The sequence below is a fragment of the Corapipo altera genome, unplaced genomic scaffold (genome assembly GCF_003945725.1).
Source record: "Corapipo altera isolate COAL_440 unplaced genomic scaffold, ASM394572v1 24b, whole genome shotgun sequence".
Classification (NCBI taxonomy): Eukaryota; Metazoa; Chordata; class Aves; order Passeriformes; family Pipridae; genus Corapipo; species Corapipo altera.
In genome coordinates this window covers 11,707,408-11,730,489 of record NW_020884888.1, presented here as the reverse complement: position 1 = coordinate 11,730,489, position 23,082 = coordinate 11,707,408, and the positions used below count along the sequence as shown (strand labels likewise).

Here is a 23,082-nt window from a genome sequence, read left to right as displayed (position 1 = left end):
AGACAGAACTTTTCAGATATGAAGCAACAACAAATACAACAAAAGTGATTAAAAATTAGATAAAAATCAACATTTGATGTTCTTTGGTACTGGTGGAAGGCTTTATACTGGGATATGATGGAGGTCTGAGGAGAATTTGAGATTTAAAAAAATAAAATAATCTGTAATAATTTCTTTTTATAAAATGTTACCATCATGACAGTATTTAAGCTTACAGATTTTGTTTAGATTTTGAGCGTTATTTTACTGTAGATTTTAATGGGATTTGCAGTTGGTCCCATATGTGCATTTATGAATTGCATATGGCTTTTTCTGTACAACATGGTACCAGGTCTGTATTTGGGCAAATGATGTGATCTGGTGTGACAATTCTAAAATTTTAACATCCACTTGAAAGCAGGTATAAAGTTATAAGAATATAATTCATCATCACATATATTGGCACTTACACTGCTGACTGTTTGCATGATTTATTTTGCTAGAACCTGTAAGATTATTTAAAAAAAAAACCCTTATAAAACAATTTAACAATGCTTGTATTCCTCTTATCAGTCTTGTTATTTACCTGTGGCTAAACAGATAAAAATTCTTCTGAGGTCAACTTTAATGTGCTACTGGCACTTGACAATAGGTTAAACACTCTCCCTGGACATTTTGTGTGCCAGTTTCATTTTCCATACTGTTTTTATAAATCCAACATGAAAGCATATATTAAGATACAATGTTATTTACCATATACTAAAATATAGGTAATGGAATTTGACACATTTAGAAGGCCTGAGAGAAAGCCTTAGACAGTTGCATTTCATTGTACAAAATATCCTTAACAACATTAATTATGACCGTGTATTATGGTGGTATCAATCAAGTTTATGGATTTTTTTTTTGTGTTTGAAGTGGCTGAAGTGAGTGTAAAACCCATATTCCCAATTTTTCAAAATCTGGCACTAACTCAAAAAGGCAAGAGCAAGAGCTGTTGTTACACAGTAGCTAAACTTGAGGAAACAACTTTGAGGCTATGAGAAGAAATTCATGTCACTCCTGACTTTGTTCCTTGCTGCATATTTTGTTAAGTGCTGTTGAACAGATCATGATCACTGTGTTGCTGTACTACTGAAAATCACTAGGGGACAAGTTTGTTGGCTCTCCCATAGCTGAGATGGTAACCACAAGGTCTGGAGAAACCTTCTTCAGCAGTTGAAAAATGACTGAAGCTACTCATCCCAGGGACTTTTAGGTGGACTATTCGCATTTAGGCCTCAGATAAATGAAAGAAGGGGAATATTACTGTAAAAAGTCTTCTCCTTTTCTTACTCTTGTAGTGTACTCAAAAACCTGATGTTCCTGACATAGAGAAGAGAGGACAGTGAGCTGAAGAAAGCAGTTGTTGGTCACAGCTACAGAAAATTTGCTGGTCAGCAGATCTGGACTTCTTAGTTTAAAATTTACATCATGAAGGAGTTTCCATAAAGACATTACCTCTGACGGGTATTTCTGATGAATAATTGGGCAGCAGCTTAGATCTAGGTCACCACTCTTTTGGGTTTGAATGGAAAGAACACAACTTTTGTCCTGTGTGATCCTGAGAGGATCAGATGCTGTAAACTAATGGATCCTTCTGAGAATCATAGAATGGTTTGGGTTGGAAGGCACCTTAAAGATCATCTAGTTCCAAGCCCCTTGCCATGGGCAGGGACACCTTCCACTAGACCAGCTTAATCAAAGCCCTATCCAACCTGGCCTTAAACACTTACAGGGATGGGGCTCCACAACCTTCATGATATATTCTTCATGATCAAAGAAGTAAATGAGTCTGCAAAATTATTATTATAAGTATTGGAGACTTGACTGGTTGAACTCCATGCAGAAAATCCTTGATTCATAACAGTTCCCATTTCCTTGAATAACTATGCTTGAAAGTTCCTCATTTAAAAACCAACCAACCAACCAACCAACCAACCAACAAACAGAAAACCCAAACAAACCCATATGTACATTTTCCTGATTGCTGTTGTAACCACTTAACTGAATTTTAAATTAAGTCAGAAGTGTCTTTTTGAGGCAGGTGCACTGAAAACAGCCTTGAATTTTATTTAACAGCTATTGTTCCTTTGAACAACATGATGACTAGAAATGGAGGTCGAGCTTAATCAAAGGTACATGTTGAATGCAAAGTAGAATTTTTGGAAGGTCAGCCTAAAACTCTGGAAGTGCATGGGATTACACAGAAAGAGCCTTGCACACTGAAAATCAAATTGAGTTGAGAAGTCCTGCTAGGTTCTCAAAGAAAATTAAAAAAATATACTTTTTAGAAGCAACTGTCTTTTAAGACCAGATTCACAACACATGCAAGTACTTTTAAAAGATTTATTGGCCTCTAGGTTGGTTGTTTACTGAATGTTTAATACCACCAAAATAACCCAAGGAGCGTTTTCCCAGAATCTGCGAGAAAACTGTCTCTGTTTTCATAACAAAACTTAGTAAAATACATAAAAGCTAGATGTTATGTAACAGTTTTAAGTATCACTAGGTTCATAAGACAGGGTGTTATTAAGTGGGAATGTTCATTAAATACAGAGTCAACTTCATCTTTTCTGCAAATCAGTGTTTCCTGGCATTCTTCTTGGTGGGGACAAGCTTTTGAGGAAGGGAAGGCTTCTGATCTGCTTTCATCGTGATTTTCTCTTTCTGATACATTACAAATTATGTAGACATTTTCAATGCGCTATGTGTCTAAATTTTGTATTTCATTATTTATGTGGCAAATCCACATTTATATTATACAAGCTGAGTAGTATATCAAAAAACTGTGGTTTTTTTTTTTTAATTTTCATATCCCTCTGGATAAATGAGAATGTTTTTAGGCAACTTATAACACTTGCAAACCCATTCTGGCTGCAACTGTTATGAGACAAAGATAGTCTAGTAAGAGAAATAAAAGGAATTTATCACCAACCACAGCCAATCTTGTGGAGATAGTGTCACTCACAGGGCATTTTGCCTTTTTTATTATTTTGTGTACCTCATTAACATTGCCATTTTCAGTGCAAATGAAACATAAAAATAATTAACATCTCATGAGTGTGTCTCCACATTAGGGATATTTGCAACCTCAATATTAAAGAGTTCCAAAGGAACAAGCAGCATTGAAACAGTTACTTTCGAACATGTGGAAATAAAGTACTGATAGCAAAGTGCCAGCAGTATCTTTTGTAAAAGGTAGAAATATTAAAAACAAAAGTGAAAATTACTGGAAAGGAGAGTATTTTAATAAAATTTGTTTCCTTGAATCTACAAATTATGGTGTTATAAGGCATTAGGAGTCTTACTGGCTTTTGAACAACATACAAAAGAGTTGTGAAGCTTAGATTTGTGTAAAAGTTAACTGCATGGTCTGCTTGACAATTAGAAGGGTTTTTTTGTGTTCTCTGTAGCACAGCTGTTCCTTTTTAAGAGTACAAGTGGACTCAAATTCACTTATGCTTAGCTCTTCTGTCATAACTAGATTGCCACCAATGTGGGAGCTGGCTAAATGAAAGGTAGCATATAAAACTGTAAACATTTTTGTAGTTACATTTTCTGTCAAATAGCTTGAAGAAGTAAGGTCTGCATTAAATATGTACAAAGAAAAGCTGACACTTAACAAAGTAGCAAAACAAAGGAGAACAAAATGAGTCTTCATAGTCTTTGAATGTCTACTGGGTTGATGTATCAGCAGATTTTGTACATCTGTCCCACTTTTGTGTGTGTGTGAGTATACATTGGCCATTCTTTGTTTTCTTCTCCTTTCTATACTTTTGTTTAAACCTTCTCCAGTGTCATAAAACCTCCCTCAAGTGAGGAGCACTAAACACAGCTTTGAAGAGAAATTGTCAAAACCCTTTCAAGTGCCATGTCAAGGTCAATGTAAAATAATGAACAATGTGATTAGTGGTTTATCTGCCTTTTTGGTGCTCTCTATTACGCAGTCTTTGCTGTTGGACTTTCCTGCATAGGGTTGACTTTAAGTTCATACTTAAAATGTAGTGGGGTGCATACGTGAAAAAATGGAAAAGAATTGATAAACAAGATGTCATCTTGTTCATAAGTTGCCCCACTGAGAATGGGAGCATTTGGCAGTCTTCCTCATGTAATTAATTTATGTCCCATGAATTTCCATCTTCCTACCACATAGAGATCCTCCATGACAGCAACTCCCCATCCTATTTGAACTAAGTGTCAACCATCTCAGCTGCTGGATTACAAAGTCATAGGACCAAAGAACGGCTCTCCAAAGAGGGAAAACTAAAATATTTCTTTATAGCTAGAACTTGGACTCTTTTGATAGGTATGATATTCAGCTTGATAAATAATTAAAAATGTGATTCAAATAGCTTAACTTGAAAGGTAGAATAAATTTACATTGATATAATGGCTGAGATGGCTGTTTTTACACTGTATATCAGTATAATTAGTTTAATTATAATGAAGTTATAGTTACATTAATTATATTTTAACCTTGATTTTTTTATAATGTTAATTGAGCATTAGTATGCACTGAATTGAATATGCAGTTAAAAGGACAATGAAATGTCTAAGTACTTTTTCAATTTGTAAATTTATATTTCATTTTGACTAATTAATGGAATTTATCTCTCTGCAGAAGCCATTGTAAGTGCCATATATATCACTGCTTTTAACTGCATTCAAAAACTGTAGAAAAAGCATACAAAAGTGAAGCAAAGTGCACAGTGGAGTCAATAGTGAAACAATGTTTTCCAAAAACAGCCATAAGGCTGATATCAAGGTTACTTAGTTGTTTCTAGAAACTCAAACCTGAAGTTTACCTTTGAACTACAGCCCACAACCACCTATATACGATGTTGCCCGTAACCACTGTAACAAACAAGAAGGAAATCTAGTCTCTGCAATAACCAGCCTAGCCTTCTGGAAACAAGAGGTCCACTTTATTCAGAAGGCAACAGGTTTTGTCCAAGATCATTCTCCCTCATTCCAGTGTTTTGGTTTCTTTTCAGTGCCAGCAAAGCCTTCCTGACTGGAACGCCCCACACCTTCAGGGCTGCAATCAGATTGCAGGAATTCCTTTAAATGTATGGAAGAAATGGGCTAATGTAAAAAACCTTGAAATGATCAGTGGAGGAACAATTTTGAATCAAAATTTTTATTCAATGAGATTTCAGTTTATTATTCCCACTCCCTTGAAAGTCTGTCAAGTTTCTTTCATCAATAGTACAAAACTGTAAGATGAGCACTCCAAACTGGGGGAAGTCTTCTTGAGTCCTGGACTTCTTTCCAGGATGTTCATGTTCATGGCTAGGCTTCGCGAACGAAGATTTGGGAAGGCACTATCCGCATTTGCTACAGGCACGCTGGTGGTTTATGAGGCCAATACGTGACAGACATATCCAATTGCAAAAAGCACAGCAGAAAGACTCCTTAGGTGGTGTATTTTGCAAGGTACGGTTCTTTCTGCGTTGCCTTTTTTCCTCGAGAGTGATCCTGTGTGTGTTCTCGAAGGAGGTAGCTGTGTTATAGATGGTGTGTCTCCAGGCCTTCCGATTTGAGGCCAGAGTAGACCAGTTATGGTGATCAATATGACCAAGGCTGAGATGTTGTTTCAGCGAGTCCTTGTATCTTTTCTTCGAGGCTCCTTAATTTGCACCAAAATGTCATAATTCTCACCAAAGTACTTAGAAAGATATGGAATAGAAAATCTTCCATGCTTCAAGTGCTAGACTGTTACTTTTCTTGAGGATGCCAGATATTCTGTTGACCTTTTTCAAAGCAGTTCTAGAAATGCAATTCTGCAACTTTAAAATGATCTTTAAAACATAAAGATTTCTGGACATGTTCTGTTCGTGTCATCTGTTGCAGCTGTTCCACCTTAAAGGAAAAATTAAATAGCAAGGGAAACTATTGATTGGACATAACAAGATAGTCTAAAAATGAAGGAGAAACTTGTGTTCCATGTTAGTTTTATGTCATATCTTGATCAAGAGATGTAACCAAAGTTACTAACTGAATTTAAAATAACAATTATTATGTTTTTATAATGATACAGAGAGTTCTCTATTAGTGTAAAAGACTGATTTCCTGCCTATAGTTTTTAGATCTTACACTGAAATTCATTGTGTCTACTATGGTATGGACAAAAAGCCTGAGGGGGGTTGGAATCTGTACTTATATGTTCTTTCTCTATATAAAATGAGCTGATTTGATTTTAATGTGAATAACCTAATGAGAAATGCTGGCATGCTGATAATAAAAGGACAGAAAACAAACAGGTGTTTTTCTCTAGCTTGAGAAAACAAAATCATAATTTTGCTGCATGCTAATCTATATTTCAGAAAATATTTAAATTGTATTTTAAATTTGATTTTTATAACAGCATATATGAAAATGTCAAGGAATAAAATGTTTATAATTACTTTAATGAATGGAATCAGAAATTAAAAAAAAAGAAAAGAGAAAAGCATTTACAATATATCATTTACTCAAAAGGTTTTCTGGTATCATGCCATCATTAATTATATTAAAACTTATAATGTGTTTTTCCTTCCTCTATTATTTTTATATATATATATATACATATATATATATTATTTGTGTCTTCAGAAACCTGACTAAACAAAACTGAAGGATGGTGTCCAGCATTTTAACTAGGAAATCAACTCAGTGATATTGCTGGGGGAAAAATAGGCATTATAATGTACATTCAAAAAAACCCTCTGAATAAGAGACTTTTTTTTTTCCTTCTGGTCAGATCGACAGATGCAGATAATGGGGGAGGGGGGGATGGAAAAGTCCTTGAGTTCTTTAGTGAACGCACTAGAATCTCTGTGTTAATGGAAACTCTTTAAGAGTTCAAGGTCAGTACTAATGGATAAAGTTGCAAGATAAGGACCAAACAGAGTACAAATATTAAATGATGTATTCTCACTGTGCCCTTCCTTTATGAAAGCTAATGGTCAGCAGGTGGGATATTGTTCACCTAAGACTGGGTGCTTTATGGAGGCACAACACTAAAATCATGTATGTACAATTACCACCGGGGACACTATTTTTATTTCCTAATGCAAACTGAGTAACTATGGTCTAATACAGTTCTAGCTAAAGAACATTAGATGTCTGGCTTTTTTTGCAACTGTCCATACTTAACTTTTTGTTCTTCATGGTAAGGACCCACATCAGACTAGATGTGTCTTTCCAGCTACAGGGTTCATGCTAAGTAAATGTCCCTGAAATTATCTCTGAGTGCGATTTGTTCTCTTGTGGTTGAACTTGGCATATTACCAAAAGCCCAGCCTCTTGTTTCTCAAAAGACAGCAACCGTACCAAAAGAAAACCTTGTGAGTGTGCATGAATATTCCTAGTAAAACAAACCTCAGACACAGCATCTAGATAACATTTCACTGTGGATAGTTTTCACTATCTTAGAGTCCATTAAATAAGGAATCTACTGCTTCTGACTGGCTATGCAAATAGATTGACATTAATCAATCCATATCTTATGCAAAGATTACCTTAGAAAAATGATTTAATTTGATTTAGGTATGGTAGTAAAAAATCTATATATACTTCATTCAAAATAACCTATAAGTTATTTTTATATTACAAATATATTATTTTATAGTATAATATAATATAATATATAATATATAATATTTTATACTATGGATATAAATTAATAAGGAAGTACACTTCTGGTTTCCTCTTTTCCCTATCATTCTTCTATTTTTTACTAACTGTTTAGAGAGGTCTCTACAAGCACTTACAGTCCTTGGACCATCCAAACCAACGAAGATACTAAGATTTTTTATCTTTACCATTAAAAGCAAAGGATCATTCTAATTAGTCCACAGCAAGGCTTGTCATAATCATGTTAATTTATCTTTTAATAGCATTAAAATATACTTTGATGCTGAGGTTCCTTATGTAAAATGCAGAATTTGTGTTTTCTTTTTCTCTCCAGACTTTTGAATCTTGTTAATGGAAGATACATACTTATATTTTCACTAACGCTGGTATTTGTATATCCTGCAGTTAATAGATTTGCTTTGTGTCTAACTGATTAATCATATATTTAGTTCTCTTAATCAGATTATGTAGAAAACCACTAAGGGGAAAAACAATCTGTTACTCAGAACCTTTTGAAAACTTTTTTCTTTCAAAGCTCAGATTTTTTTATTGTTAAGTATTCTCATCTTGACAGGTTTTTCTGTACATGTAAATCAACATCATTGAGTGTTAAATTAGACGTTGGAATAAATAGGATAAATTTAGTGTCATTATGGGTAATGAGACACCCTTGCAATCAAGCTTGCTTCTTTGCAATGAATGTAATTTCAAGTAATACTGTAGAGCTAAAAAGTGAAGTCCAAAGTCTCTTAAATCAGGATAGTTTTATACTTTTTCCTATATTATCTTTTAAGCTACTAGGCCTTAATATCCTGTGTTTTGTTTTAGTCTTGTAGTTTAGAGAATGCATGGATGTGTACATGTGGGCACAGACACACAAAGAATACACAGCAACATTTCCCTCTCTCTCAAGTCCTGCCTTTTCAGTACTGAATGTAATCAGTATGAATATAATATTGAATATGATATAGTATCAAACAGGAACATAATGTGGTTTGAAATATATCTCCTTAGAGAAGATTCTACCGAAGAGATAAGGGTGGTAAACGTGGTGAGGATTAATTGTTATAGAGCTGTCTTCCTTCTGCATTGATCTCTTAACCTTGACACACACACATGCACGCATGTGCACGCTGTTACAGCAATGACTCTGAAGAGGTGGCTGTCCTATCCGAAAAAGGGACAAAAAGCAGGCCCCTTGCCTGTGGGTGGTACTGCAGGAAGTAATCAGGGCGATGGGTGAAGAGATTCAAACTCATTTACCTATTGACTTGAGCCTGTGTGTTTGTCTTGTATCTCAAGGGTGAAAGCCACGCCCATGGCTTTTTTCAAGCAACATTCAAGTCTCTTTCTTTAAACAGGTCTGAAATGGATATACTGTCTGCTAGCTCTGAGGGCATTCTCATTGGCTATTGTCCACAGCAAGATGCCCTGGATGAACTTCTAACGGGTTGGGAGCATCTTTATTATTACTGCACACTGCGTGGAATTCCGAAGCAGGATATCCATAAGGTAACTATCCATAAGAGATTTGCAGATGGAGCTGAAGCCACGTTGAGCTGTGGGTTTATAAAACAATTGTACTTTTTTTAGCAGGAGAGACTATGTAATATTTCATTTTAACAATTTTAGTAATGAGGATTTTCATTACTGCTATTTTATTTAAGTAGTGTGGAATTTTTCTTACTTTTATACCAATTCAAAACACAATAACATCACTATGGATAGTAAAATTACATTAATGCAAGTAAAATCTTGGGCACAAAACCGTAAAGAAAATAAATTTATGAATGGTTCAACACTTTCACTATCACACTTGAAGAACTGGGAGAGTACACCACGTATTTTGAGTCACGTACCTCCAAAAAACTCTTTTCTTCAGAGATGCGATTAAACTCACAAGGAATTAAAAATTGTTGAATGATTCTGTAAAAATAAATGAAACATCTGGGTGCTGAGATGGGAGCTGTCAGCACTCTACTATTTTAAATTTCACAAGATGGTAGCTGCATTCAAACTGCATGCTGAGAGCAGTCCCTTAAATGCTCCAGCTGCCATACTAGGCCTGGGGCTGTCCAAGGAGAAGAGGCCAAAGCCATGTCTGAAAATGCTTTAAGAGCTTACTAAAACAAATGTTGACAATATCTGAGAATATCACTGAGAGATTTTGAGTTTACAGATACAGGTGTTGCCGAGCTGACAAGTAAACTGTGATCTTTTTCTGTAATGAGGCAACCAGTCAGCCAATAACAGAAATTAACTACAGATATATTGTAAAATGGGGGGGGAGGTGTTTCTGTACCAGCAGATGGAAGTTTATGATCTGACCTGACTTGAGCAGCTCAGTCTTTTCTGCTTAATTGCGTCTCTATTAACATGAGAAAACTGGAATATGATATGAAATGGTATCTCTCAATTCCTGTTCTATAGATGGGTCCCACGTCATAGTAACAGCTCTAACACTGCCCTGATAACTTTCTGCATGCTGCCTGTTGTCTTCCTTTCATTTTTCCAGAAGCAAAACTGTATGAATTTAAATATCTTTTTTTTTTTTTACCCACCTAGCATTTTCCTGGCTCTTGCCTTAGGGTCTGATAAGTAATTTACAATCAATTCCTTGATTGCATGTGAGTGAGGGTTGCCTTCTTGTTCTCTGCAGCCTTTTTTTTTCCTCAGCAGATAGACATCATTCCAGAAAAAGGTATGATTCCTGCATGGGACACTGAGTATTCAGAAACAGCTGCCATTGTGTCCTAATAATAGCATCAGGAAAGGCAATACTTTGAACTTGTGTTTAAAAATTCTTAAGCTGATCATTTGGGTTTTTCTTGATGAGAGCTTGGGGAAAATAAGAGATTCTAGGAAGCCTTTGATCCCTGTCTTGGGCAGTATCCTGGCTGGACTTTTAACTGATTGTTTTAACAGTACATTTATTGCAGGCTGCATAGAAATAATCATATAGTTTTTTGGTTAGTTTTTTGCTTTTCATGACGACTTTGTGGTACTTTTTACTTTCTGTTACTAGCAGAGTACTGAAATCTTGAATATGTTTCCCTTGATCTAAAAGAAATATATTGTGATAATTGTTATTTCACTAAACTCCTCAACTACAATTATCTGTTTTCTTCATGAACTGACAGTTTCTCTCTAACAGTTAGGCTAAACCCCTATGATCAGTAGTATCTATTGTCATGACACTTTAATAGACACAAAAATGGCAACATCTCCTCTAGAGCTTTGTAGTCATTCAAAAGGAAGCAGCAAATATCCAGACATCTTATTGATCTATGTTACTGACTTCTTTTGGTCCTAGGTGTAATTTAAAACAGGAATCAAAGTTTAATCATGCACCAGTGCTCTTAAAATGTTATAAACATGGCTTTTAAACTTTTCTGTCTTAACATTTTCATAATTTACCAGGACAGGTGTCTTCGAGTGAAAGCTAAGTAGGCCTTTAGTGCTGTGCTACCTTCCTGGCTCCTGGAGTCACAGACTCTTAGCTATTGCTCTGGAGAGCAGCCAGACAGAAAGGGACCTGGGATTGATAGGAAGCTGAACATGAGCCAGCAGTGTGCCCAGGTGGCAAAGAAGGCCAGTGGCATCCTGGCCTGTATCAGGAACAGTGTGGCCAGCAGGTCCAGGGAAGTGATTCTTCCCCTGTACTCAGCGTTGGTGAGGCCACACTTCAAGTATTGTGTCCAGTTCTGGGTCCCTCAGTTCAGAAAGGATATTGAGGTGCTGGAGTAGGTCCAGAGAAGAGCAATGATGTTGGTCAAGGGACTCGAGTACAAGTCCTATGAGGAGAGGCTGAGGGAGCTGGGGCTGTTCAGCCTGGAGAAGAAGAGGCTCAGGGGAGACCTCATCACTCTCTACAACTCCCTGAAAGGAGGTTGTAGCCAGGTGGGGGTTGGTCTCTTTTCCCAGGCAACTATCAGTAAGACAAGAGGGTATGGTCTTAAGTTGTGCCAGGGGAGGTTTAGGTTAGATATTAGGAAGAATTTCTTTACAGAGAGAGTAATCAGACATTGGAATGGGCTGCCCAGGGAAGTGGTAGATTCTCCATCCCTGGAGGTTTTTAAGATGTGACTGGATGTGGCACTTAGCGCCATGGTCTAGTAACCACAGCAGTAGTGGATCAAGGGTTGGACTTGATGATCTCAGAGGTCTTTTCCAACCCAACTGATTCTATGATTCTATGATTCTATGATTATATGATTATAGTACTCATGGGTGTGAGGAAAGAGCTGTTCAAGTGGCACTGGCAGACATGTCCTTATTGGTAATACCTCATCTGCACACAACTGGAGACAGGCTTTGTGAAGTGTAAACTGATCCATGCATTACAATGGACTGTTAGTTCTTGAATCCTACACTGTCTGCAACCCTGCCAACATCAGGAGAGTGTGTCTGTGTGTGCATCTGCACATGGATCCTGCTGTCACTGCTTGATTTGTGACTCCTTCAGGTGATCTGGCCTCCAAGCAGCAACTGTTTTGGAGAATGAAGACCAAGATCAGGAGCTACGTAGAAGCTTGAGAATGGAGAGAAATCTGTGGTGTGCTTATGGGCCTGGATTTCATAACAAACTGTTCCATGCAGCACCAAACTTTTCTTGGATAACTGGGAAGGTTTCCAGGTTGTGATATGAAGGAGAGTACCAAAAGATTTTTGTGCTGTGCATGCAGGGTGTCCTGCTGCTTGTGTGTGTGTAATTGAATGCTACTGTAAATGCTGTTTCCTGTCTGCATTCCGTGAGGGGCCAGGAGGGTAACCTGGCTTTGTACACTTTCTCTGCAGACAGTGTGAGAATAGTGCTCTCTCTGAAATATCTGGCATTCATGAATTCCATTTCAAATGCAGAAATATTAGGAATAATTTGTGTACCTAAGAGCTTCCCCTTTATGATCAGATCCAGCTATTCTCCGGGCAATTAGTAGACAGCCACAGCAATGTCAGTCCTCAAGACCATTTGGGGAAGAGTTCTTCAAGTGGTGTACTAAGTCGTGCACATGTCATGCTTCAAGTGGATGAAAATGAGTCATTTAGACATAAGTTATGCTACTGTGGAGCACTGAGAGAAGAAAAATGTTAATCATCCGATTATCCTGGACCTTACATGATCTGGATGTAGGCTTAGACTATTCTTTATAGGCGGCCTTCTGTTCCTTAGTATCGCATTTGTGATATAGAGATCATTCTTCCTTTCAGTTGTCTTAATTTTCTGACTGCATAGATTGCAGTGAAGACTTTGTTGCCATATGCTCACGATCAAGGCATCAAAGACTGAAAATAATATTTATCTGTTCTTGTTTACCTTCATCCAAAACTGAAATGCAGCTATCTCAGAGGAAATGTTTTTGTCAGTGGGCCCTGTGGACTGTATGGCACTGCTGTCAAGTGTTCAGCAGCTGCTGTGGTCCAATTCAGCCTGGAGTAAGTGGGCTTATTAGTTTCCTATAAAAAAAATAAGGCCTGATAATGCTTTGGAATACCAGCTGTATGGAAATGAAAGCTGTTATTCTCTCATAATTCCCTCCTGCCTATGATACAGTGCTCCAAGCTTGCCTCAGTGTTTACCAGTGAGTGTTCATGCTAATATGCACAGATATATATTCCAGAGAGTACATTGGTTTGATATGGAAAGAAAAATAAATTTACTTTGTTTTTTAATGAATTGGTGAGTAAGCAGGTGACTTACAGGATGTGTTGCTGTTGAAGTTGCCTATTGAAACACTAAAAGGACCAAATCTTTTGCTAGACAGATGTATCAGCATCAGGAATTAAGTGCCTCATGTAAAGTTGAGTGCACTTAATGTTCCAAAACAGTAATTAAATCAATGGGAAAGGAGGAGAAAAACGGGTCATTTACTGTCAATATTAAGCTTCACTTACTGTAATGTGAAGTTTTGCTATACTTCACAAATCTGCTCTGCAAGTTTCTTTTTGCTGCAAAATTTGGAAAAGTTAGAGTAAGATTTTGGGCTGTTTAGACAGCTACTGATTTAACATAGTACTTTTAATTCTTATTTTTATTTCTTTAATATATTAACTTTCTATATCTCAAATTGTTCAAGAAGATATCACAGAGCTTGTTAAAAATTAAAATTATTAGCACAACATTAAATGACATTTCTCATTAGCATTAAAATTTGTGTTGCAAATCTTAAAAGAAGCTTCAAGAGGCCTTCTGAGGCAACTTCTCAGAATGTCAGTATGCTTTCTCTTTACATTAAGTCTCCAGGTAGATTTTTGCACTGATTACATGTTATATTCTGTAGGTGCTGGAAATGGGAGCTTGTGAATCCATTTACTCTTTGCACGTTTGCTTTTTTTTGGACCCAAGCAGTACTAGTGTGTACAGTTTTACGAGATTCTGGGATAAAGAATTATTTTCCTCCAGAAGTTTGACCATGAATGTAAGAAACAATTTTGAGCTTTATCTGAAATCAGATAAATACTGTTTGGTGTGGAACTGATGAATGATTTCTGTGGCAGTAAATCTGCATCATATGAGAAACTATGTTTTAAACATGTTTCAAAATGGCTTTTTGTAGTCTCTTTGCAAACACATGCTTCTTCTTCCCAACAACCCCCACTGCAACTCTTATCTCCCATTCAGGAGTGTCCTGAGAAGATGTCCTGAGGACTTCTCATTGGACCTTGTTAACCCCTTCCTATTGGTTGTTAACCCCTTCCTGCAATTGGTAATTGGTTACTCTGTGAATCCTCCTAATCCTATAAATGTAACCCCCCCAACAATAAACCTTCTCTTGCCTCCTCTCCACACTGGTGTGCTGTCTCTGTGCCTGCCATGGAGCCATGTGGGTGGGGAGAGAGGAGAGCACCTCTCCCCTCCAAGCTCAGGACCTGAAGAAACCCCTGGCCTGGAGTCCCCCCTCCCCATCCACATTAAGCAGTCGGAAATGGTTCCTCAGATGGAAATGGAACTAGAACTGGGCCGCCCCACGCCATGGGGGGAAAGAGATCCAGAGATTTCTATTTATGATGTTCAAACTACACTCAGTTCTTGACACTTTGAATTACTGCTTTGGACACGTATAGTTATTTTTCAGATGACTCTAGAATTCAACCCATGTTTATTATCATTTGTACAGAATATGGTGCACATTTTTAGTATTGGGTCAGGTTTGCTTTACAAGGATTTCTTAAAAAAATAGCAAGCAGTTATGCATTGTATTTATTGTGCCAGAATTTATGCAAAACGAATACAACGATGGATACAGCCTTCTGAGTGAAGATAGATGTGCCATAATGTTTCTAGTCTTTGAATAGATTGAGTCTTCATTAACTCCAAGTTTTTCTGGATAAAACACTGACTGAAAACTTCCCATACTACTTAGTTTTTTACTTGAATATTAGAGGTAATTTTCAAAGAGAGTGGAAAACCATTAGCATTAGCCAGCCATGACTAGGCTTCACAAACAAAGAGGAGGGCTCTATCCACGTTTGTTACAAGTGTGCTGGTGGCTAAAAAGGCTAATACGAGACAGGCACGTCCAGTTGCAAAAGGCACAGCAGAAAGACTCCTTAGGTGGTATATTCTGCAAGGTACGAGTCTTTCTGTGTTGTCTTTGCTCCTTGAGAGTGATCCTGCGTGCTTTCTCAAAAGCATCAGCAGCTTATATCATCAGTTATAAATAGTGTGTCTCCAGACCTCCCGATTGGAGGCCAGAGTAGACCCATTCTGTTAGTCAATATGGCTGAGGCTGAGATGTTTTTTCAGAGTCCTTGTATCTTCTCTTTGGGGCTCCTCTCATGTGGCAGCCAGTGGCAAGTTCACCATACAGCAAGATCTTAGGGAGGCAGTGGTCCTTCATCCTTGAGATGTGCCCTGCCCAACGCAGCTGTGTTCTCAGCAACATGGCCTCAATACTTGTGACTGCTGCTTGTTCTAGAACAGATGTATTGGTCACATAATCTGACCAGTGGATGTTTAGGATTGTGTGGAGGCAGCGTTGATGGAAGTGTTCTAGGAGTCGCAGGTGGTGGCGGTAGATGACCCATGATTCAAATCCATATAAGAGTGTAGACAGCACTATGGCTCTGTAAACACTGATCTTTGTACTTTTCTTCAGATGTTTATTTCGCCAAACTCTTTTATGAGGCTTTCCGAAGGCACTGTATGCCTTTGCTAACCTGTTGTCTATCTTTCCATCAATCTTACCATCCGAGGAGATGAGGCTACCTAGGTAATTAAACTGCTGGACTGATTTGAGCACTGATTTGCCAATGATGATATGGGGATGATGGAAGACTTCCTGAGGTGCTGTTTGATAGAGAACTTCTGTCTTCTTTAAGCTGACTTCCAGCCCAAAGAGCTCAGTAGCATCTGCGAAGCAGGATGGTAAATGCTGCAGAGCTACTTCTGTGTGTGCAACAAGGGCAGCGTCATCAGCATAAAGCAGCTCCTGGACCAGATGGTTTAAGGTCTTACTATGGGCTTTCAGTCACCTTAGGTTGAAAAGGCTTCCATCAGTACGATATCAAATGTAGATACCATCCTGATCATCGAGGTCTGCTGTGGCCCTTTGGAGCATCATGCTGAAAAAGGCTGTGAATAGGGTTGGTGCGAGAACGCAGCCTTGTTTCACACCATTAGTTATTAGAAAGGGCTCAGAAAGTGTGTTGCCATATCTGACTTGGCCGTGTTGATCCTCATGGAGTGAGATGAACATTTTAAGGAACTTGGGGGGACAACCTAAACGTTCCAAAATCTGCCATAGACCTTTTCTGCTCACAGTATCGAAAGCCTTGGTGAGGTCAACAAAGGTTACATAGAGACCTTTGTTCTCTTCCCTACACTTCTCTTGCAGTTTGAGAACAAATACCATGTCTGTGGTACTCCTATTGGCTCTGAAACCACACTGGCTTTCGGGTAGAATTCCTTCTGCTATAGCGGATATTAGTCTGTTCAAGTGTATTCTTGCCAAGATTTTGCCAGCAATGGAGAGCAGAGTAATACCGCGGTAATTTGAACAGTCTGATTTAATTCCTTTCTTCTTATATAGGGTGATGATGACTGCATCACGAAGGTCAGATGGTAGTTTGCCTACTTCCCAACAGCACACCACAAACTCGTGAAATTTAGCATGGAGTGCAAGGCCCCCATGTTTCCAGACTTCAGGTGGAATTCCATCAACCCCAGCTGCCTTGCCGATTTTCACCTGCTGTATGGCCTTGAGGGTTTCTCCTAAATTGGGACCGTATCCAATTTGTATTTCACAGGTTGTTGTGTGATGGACTGAATTGCTGAGTCTTAGACCACATGGCTAGTACTGAAAAGAGTCTGAAAGTGTTCAGACCATCGATTCAGAATGGAGGTTTTATCTGTCAGAAGCGTTTGACCATCTGCGCTGAGTAGAGGACTTTGGGTTTGGTATGTGGCCTGTATGCTGTTTTCAGGGACTCATAGAATCCTCTGTGATCACCCATGTCTGCGCATAATTGTGTTTTTTCAGCTACACTGATCCACCACTTGTTCTGTATGTCACGGAGTTTCTGTTGGAGCTTGCTGCACGTAAGGCGAAAGGCCGTTTTTCTTATGTGACAGAATGGCAGTGCAAGATGTGCTTGGTGGGCGGTTCTCTTCTTCCTCAACAATTCCTGGATCTCTTGATTGTTTTCATCGAACCAGTCCTTGTTCTTCTTGAGGGAGAACCCTAAGGTTTCTTCAGAGGATTGTAGGATGCTGGTTTTAATATGGTGCCAAAGTGTTACAGGAGAGGTATCTGTTGATTCTGTGGAATGATTTTCGAGCCTGGTTTGAAGATTGACCTCGAATTTGTTTCTCACTGTGACTGATTGGAGATTGTTGACTGGGAGTCTCCTCCTTGGGATACTGCCCCTTTTAGGTTTGAATTTAAGATTGAGGTTAAGTTTACAGCGTACCAGTCAATGGTGTGTTTGACATTCTGCACTGGGCATCACGCGGGTGCGGTGGACATCTCTCCATCGCACCAAGACATAATCGATGAGGTGCCAATGTTTAGATCTGGGATGCATCCAGGTTGTCTTCAGACTATTTTTCTGCTGAAAGATAGTATTAGTGATGGTGAGCTGTTACTCTGCACAGAATTCTAGCAGAAGTCGACCATTATCATTGCAGTTTCCAACACCATGCTTGCCTAATATTCCTTTCCAGGCTTCAAAATTCTTTCCTACTCTGGCGTTGAAATCACCAAGGATAATGATCTTATCATCTGCAGGAACCTTCTGGGTAAGGCAGCGCAGGTCAGCGTAAAATTCATCTTTTTTGGCAGGGTCAGCTTGGAGAGTTGGGGCATATATACTAAAGAGGACAATGTGTTGCTTGTTGTGCAGTGGAAGGCGTAGGGAGATAATGTGGTCGGAATTACCTGTCGGCAGATTTTCGAGTTTAGGAACAATAGAGGTTTTGATCATGAAGCCGACTCCTGAGAGACGCTTTTTAGTTCTGGGCTTACCTGACCAAAATAGTGCGTAACCGGCACCATGTTCTCTGAGGCTGCCTTCCTTGTGAAGGTGAACTTCGCTGAGAGTAGCAATGTCGATGTTGAGATGTGACAGTTCATGGGCAATTAAGGCAGAATGATGCTCAGGACGTCCGCTATCCACTGAATCGAGCATGGTTCTGATGTTCCAGCATGCTAGAGTTAATTTGGGTACATCTTTGGAGGCAGATGTATGTGCCTTTGTCTTTTGATCTTTGTGTGACTGCATTTGTAGAAGATGTCGCTACAGGGCTTTGCAAATGTGAGTAAAGCCTTCAAGCCTTAGCAATGGATTTTTTAGGTGAAATGCAGTATGCGCGGAACTGAACCCACCCTTTAATCCTAAGGTTCATCTGCCTGGGCTGAGTGAACTTGGATGGTGGCAGCAAGGTCCTCAGGATGTAGGTTTAATTAGAGTGACCTTCTCTTAGATGAATGGCCTTACAGGGCTAGTTGAGCTCCATCTGCCCGGGTTTAGAGTTGTTCGTCTCCTCTGTGTGCTCCGGGGCTCCCCCTCTCATCTTCCATGAGGGTACAGTCCGTACCAGAGAAGCTCCCCCTCTCTCGCTCCTTTCTGCACCCGAGACCAGGCCGCGCCAAGTGCATGCGCCCAGGGCCGGCCGGGGCCATGCCACCGTGCACACATGTTCCCATTAGCATTAGTGGTTACATAATTTTCATCACTTACTGCTTTTCAGTGGAATGGACATGCCTCTTAGTTCCCTACTAAGTACCATGCCTACTAAGCACCACGCCTACTTTAACCTTTACTCCCACAGATACTAGTATGCTTGCAAAAAGTCGAGTTACCTTACTGCTTCTTCTGAAATTAATGTAGTCTTTAGGAACTCCACAGTGTATTTGAGGGTTTTGTTTAGATGTTACAGATTGACTATACTAAAGCTAGGTGAACTAACCCAAAATAATTTTGGAAAAAACTTTTGTTAAAGATTTTATAATTGATGAGATAAAAGTAAATAATTTTAAGGAATATGGTAAAATAGGAATAGTTAGCTGATAGATGTAAAGTCTGTTATAATCTTCATTGAGGGTGGAATGGAGGAAAGACTTTAAATACATTACTACAGCCATGACTAGATGTGAAACATCTTTATGGTTCAAATGCGCTCACAATGCATATATTTGCGTATAACTCTGTGTCTTTTAATTTGACCTCAATGTTACCAACTTGCTAAATAAATCGACGTATCTCCTCATTCTTTACTGCTGAAAGTAATTGAAACCATAAATAGAACACCGTGATGAATATGACAAGGAGGGATAGAAAGTGCTTGTGTATATATCTCACAGTCACTAAAGGAAGGAAACCATTAGAATTGTAAATCTCTGGTATAATTGTGTGTATCTGTATCTGAAGATTGGTCACATGTTCAATTCTGACTTTCATTTAAAATAGTTTAAGAGGTATTTTTGTATTTATTTTACAAGATACTATGATACAAACAACTGGTTATACAGAAAAATGGAGATGTGCAGGCTCCTCTACGATATACCTAATAAGTAATATTTCTAATTTCATTCAAATCAGTGTTTCATTGTTGTTTAGATCATATTGATGAAGCTGAGGCATTACTGGAAATCTTATGATATGTACTAAAGAAAAGAGAAAAAGTTTTGAGGTCATCTCTTGAAAGAAGAATGAACTCTATATTCTAATATTTGCTGAAGCATACTCTACAATGCTCCTTTGAAGAGGGTAGCAGGAATAAGAGGGAAATAGCAGGGAAAAAATTAGGAATCAGGAAGCTGACCATTCCTTCTGCCTTTAGGTTGCTTTGGGATTCGGCCCCAAATCTGTTTTAATTTGTTTTGCACCAAAAATGCATATCTAGATATCAAGCCAGATTGTGGTGTGCACTGTGATAATCTGCAAGGTTCATCTTGCAAGCTCTACACATTTAAAGCAGCAGCCAAGTGGATACTATGAAATGATTCCCACCCTTCTCTTTTTACCTTAAGCAGACCTTGTCTTGAAAAATTCCAGTAGCAGAAGACTTGCTAGTCTTTCTCACCTTGTACTAAACAGGAGATGATGTAGTCATGTGTTTCTGCACTAAATGCTTGAGTACGTACCAGAGAGGTGAGGATTCTATGTGTAGAATTGTAAATCTTGCAAAGTCAGTTCTTTTTAATGTTGCTCCCTATAAGGAGCATTATGTTCATGCCTGACACATGATTGAGTCTCCTTGGGGGCTACAGACTACAATAAGAGCCACCTAACCTGAATGTTTTTTTCTTCTCTCTCTTGCACTATTCCTTGACCTTCTAAATTCTTCCCCATGAGGCATTCATTGTTGCTTTAAAAGAATGGCATTTTGTTTGACTTAGAGTTTTGATGATATTTCAGAGCAGTCTTAGAAATAGTGGCTCTGGTCATATCTAAAGGGTAGTTTTTACTACATTTCAGTTGTGACACATAGGTCTCTTTTGCTTATTGTTTACCAATAATAGGTTAACTAAATGTTAATTTTGGTGTAAACATGAAATGACATATTCTTTTCACTTTCTGATCCTAATCTTTTATAAGCTCTTCTGTGTACTTCTGTGATTGCTGGTGTATGCGTAGGAGGATAATCCTGCTGTCAATAGCATTCATACATTCCCAGTGATAGCAAAGTCAGTTTAGTGGAAAGGATAAGTTGTTTCCCATATGCTTTAGAGGACTTCACTTTATGGGATGTTTTGGTGTATAAGATGTGTATTTGGAAGTGAAAAAACCGCACAAAACAAAACAAAGCTCAACTGTTATATCTTAGAATATAGTTTAGGTGATTGATCATTTCTAAAGCCACAGAATATCTGAATTTGCAGTACTTCTACTGATATACAAAAATAGACTGTAACTGGAAATCAATCACTGTGAACTAACCCTAAAATAGCAGAAGACTTGAACTTTTCAGTATAAAATTACCTGTGGGTTGTTTAACAGTTGTTAACACAGTTTTTTTTTAATTTTTCTTCATTTAATGTAGTCAGAGCAATATTTATGAAATGTAACTTTTGTATGAGAACATACACTGCCGTTGGGTTCCACATTCAGGTACACCGAACACAAGTGACTATAAATACCAGTGTGAGGATCATCACTAGAATACTGCAGATTCTTGCCACTGCAGTGTTGTTCCTGCGTAGAGAGAACTTTCTCTCAGAAGTGTCTTATTTTTATAAGTAGCACTTCAAAAATCTTGCTAAAATGGTCACAAATATCTTGATCATTTCCAAAGGAGTTTGCATAAAACTGTCTAATAAAAATATTATTATGCTCATGGCAATTTGTTTGCGGTGAATAGTGAATATTAATTCACAATATTGTTTATTGAATTGTTTTTTCTATTGGATTTTCTGAAGTAATTGGAGACTGTCCATCTGATGTGACTAATTCTTACAGTCCTTCCTTGCTTTCTGCTGAAGGCAATGCAGAGGGTGCAAAGGGAATGAACCACTGGGGTGCTCTGGCAGCTGATTTCGGGCAATAGAGCACCATGCAACTACTTGTTTTACAAGAATCTCCCAGCTGTCCATACATACAGGTTGAAGACATACCTGCTCTGTTACAAAGTTGATCACCTCTTGATGATACAGCCCCCCAGACACATGCCACTAAACACTTGCTGCTTTCTTTGCAGGAGGGATTTGGCACTAAGGAGTAGAAAAGTTGCTGCTGTGATCCTCATGTTTTTGCAGGTCTCCCTGGATGGTCCAGCAGTGATAGCTGATATAGATGGACTAAGGCTATTACTACATTTAAAATTCTCTAGCACCAGTATTTGAGGGACCCTTGTATGTTAGAACTGTCTGACAGGCAAAGAAGAAAGGCTGTAGGGAGTGGCATGAACGTTTGTCTCCAGATGTGCTTGTCTGCTTGCTCAGATCACACATTCTTCAAGTAATTAAACCCAAACCAGCTAGGGTCAACTTACCCCTCTCAGTTATTACAAAGATATGTTAATTTAACCCTGTTACCTTTTGTGTCTAAGAATCTGTAAATCCTTGATCTGTACCTTGCTTTTCTGACATTTTCATCTTTTTCTGTGGCCAATGGAGAATTTCGTCTCTTGAATTTTCAGTCTTTGAGATGTTTGATCAAATAAATACTGGAGAATGAGTGAAATGAGAGAAATTTTAGATCATTGACCTATTGACACAAACTGAATGCAAATGACTGTTCCAAGAAATGACAAAGCCAGATTTTCTGTATGAGAAAATCCTTATCCTTTTTGGAGAACTAAGGGGTCCCAGAGAAGCTTTTTGTATGTGTTTAAGATTCAAAATAATAATATGCAGCAAGTGGGGATTAATAAAGAAAAAACATGCACATTTGCTTTATATTTATGAACAGAATATTGTTTTAGTCTAAGCACAAATGTTACCTGATCTGACTCATCTTCGTTGGCCTTCAAATTTCTGAACCACAGGTTGCAGAGGACCTTGTTAACCGGTTGCACCTCAATGCCCATGCTGACAAACTGGTGAGAACATACAGTGCTGGCACAAAGAGGAAGCTCTCTACTGCTGTGGCTTTAGTTGGTAAACCTCAAATACTTTTACTGGTGAGTAAAGGTAACACTGTGCCTATGATAAATGGGTTACATTGAATTTTGTTCTCTTGTATGTTGCTTTAAAGAAAATCAGGTAGTTTCCCGATCAGTCAGGGAGTAATTGATACATAGAGGTACAACTGTACTCTTTGTTCTATTCTATGAATACCTTTAATTTTATTCTCTAGTGCTCACAAAAATTGAAAGTGAAATTGTTTTGTTTTTTTTTTCCTTGGCTTAATTGGATGAGCAGGGAAAAAAAAGCCCTAAACATAAATAAATTGTAGCATCCTATGGCCCAAATATATATTCAATTTTTTTTAAGATTTACCAAGGTATAAGGAGAAAAAATAATGTAATGTAAAATATATTAATGGTTTATGTATTCTCTATTT

General features: G+C 38.2%; 1 protein-coding gene across 1 annotated transcript in view; it reads left to right on the top strand.

The window, feature by feature from the left end:
* ABCA13 (ATP binding cassette subfamily A member 13) overlaps positions 1-23,082 on the top strand; it is a 172,296-nt gene that overhangs the window by 128,622 nt on the left and 20,592 nt on the right. The window contains exons 49-50 of the mRNA XM_027643860.1: positions 9,000-9,150; positions 22,565-22,699. Coding sequence (XP_027499661.1) covers positions 9,000-9,150; positions 22,565-22,699 — 286 coding nt within the window. The remainder of the gene's footprint in view (positions 1-8,999; positions 9,151-22,564; positions 22,700-23,082) is intronic.